Source organism: Brassica napus, chromosome A5 (genome assembly GCF_020379485.1).
Source record: "Brassica napus cultivar Da-Ae chromosome A5, Da-Ae, whole genome shotgun sequence".
In the NCBI taxonomy this organism is placed as follows: domain Eukaryota; kingdom Viridiplantae; phylum Streptophyta; class Magnoliopsida; order Brassicales; family Brassicaceae; genus Brassica; species Brassica napus.
The window spans coordinates 21,748,843-21,754,000 of NC_063438.1; the positions used below are offsets into that span (position 1 = coordinate 21,748,843).

The 5,158-nt window shown below is 39.3% G+C and overlaps 1 protein-coding gene across 1 annotated transcript; it reads right to left on the reverse strand.

The window, feature by feature from the left end:
• Positions 1 to 1,542: 1,542 nt before the first annotated feature.
• LOC125608970 (actin-2) lies at positions 1,543 to 3,874 on the reverse strand. The gene is made up of 5 exons (XM_048779636.1): positions 3,630 to 3,874; positions 3,071 to 3,140; positions 2,596 to 2,989; positions 1,905 to 2,518; positions 1,543 to 1,821 (listed from the first exon to the last, which is right to left on the reverse strand). The coding sequence occupies exons 2-5, from the start codon at positions 3,128 to 3,130 to the stop codon at positions 1,756 to 1,758; spliced, it is 1,134 nt and encodes a 377-aa protein (XP_048635593.1). The 5' UTR covers positions 3,131 to 3,140; positions 3,630 to 3,874; the 3' UTR covers positions 1,543 to 1,755.
• Positions 3,875 to 5,158: the final 1,284 nt, after the last annotated feature.

Here is a 5,158-nt window from a genome sequence, read left to right on the forward strand (position 1 = left end):
CACCTCTGCGTATTGGTCTAAGCCACGTCTACGATCGCCTCTCCACCTCTGTGCATTGGTCTAAGCCACGTCTACGATTGCCTCTCCACTTTGAGTTTTACTATTTTAGTTTAAGGTCGGATAAAAAAAAAAACCACTTTCTTTGTGGCTTTGAATTATTATTTGCTGCAAGTTCAGTTTGACTGATTTTGTTGATTTAAAAAGCACTAATTTTTCTAAATTTTATCAGAGATTAAACCTTAAAATGATATCTTTTGAACTTTCATTGTGTAATTGAACTCATAGAGAAATGCTGTCTATATATCTTATTACATTGTAGCTGTTTTGGGTTTCCTAGAAGCATAATAAAGATTCGATATTGTTTTGGTTCGGATTTAGTTTATCAAAACATTTCATTTCAAGATAAACCTCAGTTCCTTATCTTCGGTTTTGCTTAGGTGCCTACAGCTCACGATTGGATTCGGTTTTGGCTTTGTTGATGATATCAAGATAATGATGATATCATCTTTCTATGTCTTATGTAATTTTTTAGCTTTGTTCCTTGCACAATGGACAATGGTTTGAGTAGAGAATGTGGTTTCAGAGTTGCTAAAGTCACAATTTCGTTTACTTGGTGTGTTCTGTGGTATGCGTAGTTGTCTGTTTTGTGAACTTCTGTGGCGAGCCTTATGATTCATGACATTTTGCAATGCTTGCATTTAGCTTTAGATGTTGGCTTTTGGTGAAGTTGTGATGTTAGTACACAAATGTTGCCTTACACATGCTGAAATATCTTACACGCTCAAAATATATTTTATTTGAATCATATTTCCAGGATTAATACTGAGGCCAGTGAACCATTAACCGAATCAGGAGAGACTTCTATTCAATATCCGAACACATATATTGTACACACCTAATCTCAATTTAGCTTTCATTCTTCTAATTCCTTCAAAGTAGTATTTTCAATGGTGTGTATTTTAATTATGTATTATTAAGTAAACCTAAAAGAGTTCGGGACCAAAATAGATAATAATCAGAATTATCAAAAATATATGAATATAAAATGTTATTGGCTGAATCAACTTGAACATATATAAAACCCGAATGAGACCTACTGAGCTGAACCTTAAACCCAGAAAAGACAATATGGACCCAACCCAAAGCCCATTAGGGAATCAAGGTACCTAATGTGTTATATATCAATTCGAAATTCCATCAACATTATTATAATGTACAATGTTCATCATGTAAAAGGATTATAACTCAAATAGTAATGACGAGATGCTTGGAATGGTTTGCTGGTACAGCAGTAGAATTGTTGCGGTTAGTGTGGCTTTATACATTGTTGCGGTTAGTGTAGTTTTGTTTTCTACTTAAATGGAAAACCAATAACGCCTCGATGGCTCGATCATACAGACTCTTGATACCAAATGAAGGTTGCATGATAACAATTAAAAGCCAAATATCAATAAAAAAATATTATCTGATACAATAGTTATATTAAGTTATTAACAATGCAAAGGTTCTTGCTTCCCAGCTTTGAAAGAAATTATGGAAAAATAAGGAATAAAGAGGCATATATCAATTCGATCACTCAGGGCTACAAAACAAGGGACTAAAACGCAAAGGTTTCTTGAAACGCAGACGTAATGTAAAACCCAGAGAGTTTATCACACACATAAACGAAATCAAAGGGAAATGAAACAAACAAATGGAGAAAGCAAATATAAAAAATTCATAAAACCCAGCTTTGAGCCTTCTCCCTGAGACAGCTTAGAAGCATTTTCTGTGAACAATTCCTGGACCTGCCTCATCATACTCAGCCTTGGAGATCCACATCTGATGACACCAAAGATATAAACAATCAGCTCCTTTAGTAATATTTGCAGAGTTTGAAAAAAAAATCATGTGAATATATATACCTGCTGGAATGTGCTGAGGGAAGCAAGAATGGAACCACCGATCCAGACACTGTACTTCCTCTCGGGAGGTGCAACCACCTTAATCTTCATGCTGCTTGGTGCAAGTGCTGTGATCTCTTTGCTCATACGGTCTGCAATCCCCGAGAACATAGTTGTTCCACCACTGAGCACAATGTTTCCGTACAAGTCCTTCCTGATATCCACGTCACACTTCATGATCGAGTTATAGGTTGTCTCGTGGATTCCAGCAGCTTCCATTCCCACGAACGACGGCTGGAACAGGACCTCTGGGCACCTGAATCTCTCGGCACCGATGGTGATCACTTGTCCGTCGGGTAATTCGTAGTTCTTCTCGATGGAGGAGCTGGTTTTGGAGGTCTCCATCTCCTGCTCGTAGTCGACAGCGACGAAGGAGAGCTTCTCCTTGATGTCTCTTACAATTTCCCGCTCGGCTGTTGTGGTGAACATGTAACCTCTCTCGGTAAGGATCTTCATGAGGTAATCAGTAAGGTCACGACCAGCGAGGTCGAGACGGAGGATAGCGTGTGGGAGAGAGAAACCCTCGTAGATTGGAACAGTGTGAGACACACCATCACCAGAATCCAGCACAATACCTGTTCAAGGAAGAGACAATCAGCTCTCAGTTTCAAGATCATCAATGACTACAAAGAGAGTTTTAAGAAGTACTAACCGGTAGTACGACCACTGGCGTAAAGGGAGAGAACAGCCTGGATGGCGACATACATAGCTGGTGAGTTGAAGGTTTCGAACATGATCTGGGTCATCTTCTCTCTGTTGGCCTTTGGGTTAAGAGGAGCCTCGGTAAGAAGAACCGGGTGCTCCTCAGGAGCAATACGGAGCTCGTTGTAGAAAGTGTGATGCCAGATCTTCTCCATGTCATCCCAGTTGCTCACAACACCATGCTCAATAGGGTATTTCAAGGTGAGAATACCTCTCTTGGACTGCGCTTCGTCACCAACGTAGGCGTCCTTCTGGTTCATCCCAACCATGACACCGTGATGTCTTGGCCTACCAACAACACTAGGGAAAACAGCCCTGGGAGCATCATCACCGGCGAAACCAGCCTGTACACAAAGTGTATCATCAAAACAAAAGAAACATCAACAGATCTGATGAAAAGAGTAAAGAGAGGATAAGTAACTAACCTTGACCATTCCGGTACCATTGTCACAGACGATTGGTTGAATGTCATCAGCCTCAGCCATTTTTTATAAGCTGCAAACACACAAATAGTTGAATACTCTGAAAATGAACCTTGATTAAATCAAGAACTAATCATAAATAACTTCTAATTACGGTTAGTTAAAGTTTGAGAAGCTGCAAGATTATCCTCAATCGCTACTCAAACTTTAACTAACCGTAACAGTTGAGATTTCAATCTAGCCTTAACAGTTAAGATATTTTACAAATGAAAACCAGATGATCTGAATCTGGATCTATCCCTATCGAGATCAAGATCAAAGTCAAACACAGATACAGGTGGCTCCATCGAGCTAAAAGATGATCGGTCAACTCAACTGAATCCATTTCTAGGAATGTTCACGGATCCAAATTCAAGTTCGAGATCGGTCAACTGAAATCGATTTCTAGGAATGTCAACCGACTATAGAGAGTTCACAGATCCAAATTCAAGTTCCAGATCTCTACCAAGTTCCGGAAACAAACATCTAGATCCAACAGATAAAGTAGATCCAGAAAGTATACCTTGGAAAAGAAAGATCGGAAGAAGAAGATGGGATCGAAGAAGAAACGAGGAACCAAGACGATTCCGATCTAAACTTTCTTCTTTCTCTTCTCGCCGGAGATAATAAAACGGCCAAAGAAGGAGGAGAAGTGATGTTGAATTTATAAGGCGGGTTTTATTATCTGTTCAACTTTCTTTTCGGCCATTCAAACAAAAAAAAGAAGAATCATTTCGGCCACAGGTAAAGATAACGTGACCTGGCTGTCAGACAGCCTTTTCCCTCGTGGTAATTCCTTTTTAAAATTTAATTAGTGATCTCAGCCGTTGGATTAATTAAGATTTAGTTTGTTTTTGCTGATATGGCTTGACACTGTGATCGGACTCGGCGTATAATGACATTTTCATTTTTCTTTTCTTTTCTTTTTGTTTATTTAGCTAGTGTTAACCGAGTCAATCCAGGCAACGATGGTCGTGGTTGGCTTGTTCATCTAGATTTCACAAAATTCAACTTAATTAATTCTTTTTCTATTTGAATCGAATCGTTTTTTTTTTAAGTGGAATAGTAAGATCATGTTGGAGTAAGCTTGAAGTTATTGAGACAAGAGTGATGATGTGAGAAGCAAGCTAAAGACAATCCTAATCCGGTTGTTGAGAAGATAAGGATAGAGATGTGTTGGGAGTTATCTATAAGCATATCATATCTTTGTATTCGGTTAGGATCTATGTTTAGCTTGTTATAAGGATCCATCGAGTGATGATAGGATTTTGTATGAGTTTGAGATTCAAGGTTTTGAGTGAGTTTTCCCTTGAGAGATTTATATAAGAGAGTTATTCTTATACATCATTCTTATACACAAAGAGATTACATTTACATAGTTTCAATAATTGGTATCAGAGCATAAACGTTGAAACTATGGGAGACCTTATAGGTCCTACGGGAGACCTTACGGTTGCTACGGTGAAGAAAGAGACAGGATCATCATCGATCAAATGTCCCATCCTGACTACTACAAACTACACTGTATGGGCGATTAAAATGAAGATTCTACTGAAGGTGCACAAGGTGTGGGAAATTATTGAGTCTGAAGGGGGAGATGATGATAAGAACAACATGGCCATGGCGTTGCTGATTCAGTCAATACCTGAAACTCTTGTCCTGCAAGTCGGGGAGCTGGACACAGCAAAGAAAATCTGGGAGGCAATTAGAACAAGACACATGGGGGCTGATAGGGTGAAGGAAGCTCGCTTACAGACACTCATGGCAGAGTTTGACCGTCTAAAGATGAAAGACAATGAGACTATTGATGAGTTTACGGGGAGAATCTCTGAGATCTCTTCAAAATCTTCTGCGCTTGGAGAAGAAATAGAAGAACCGAAGCTTGTTAAGAAGTTTCTTAAAAGTCTTCCTCACAGAAAGTACATACACATTGTGGCTGCATTGGAGCAAGTACTGGACCTCAAGACCACGAGCTTTGAGGACATTATCGGACGGTTAAAGGCCTACGAAGAACGTATCAGCGAGGAAGAAGAGACGTCTGATGAACAGAGC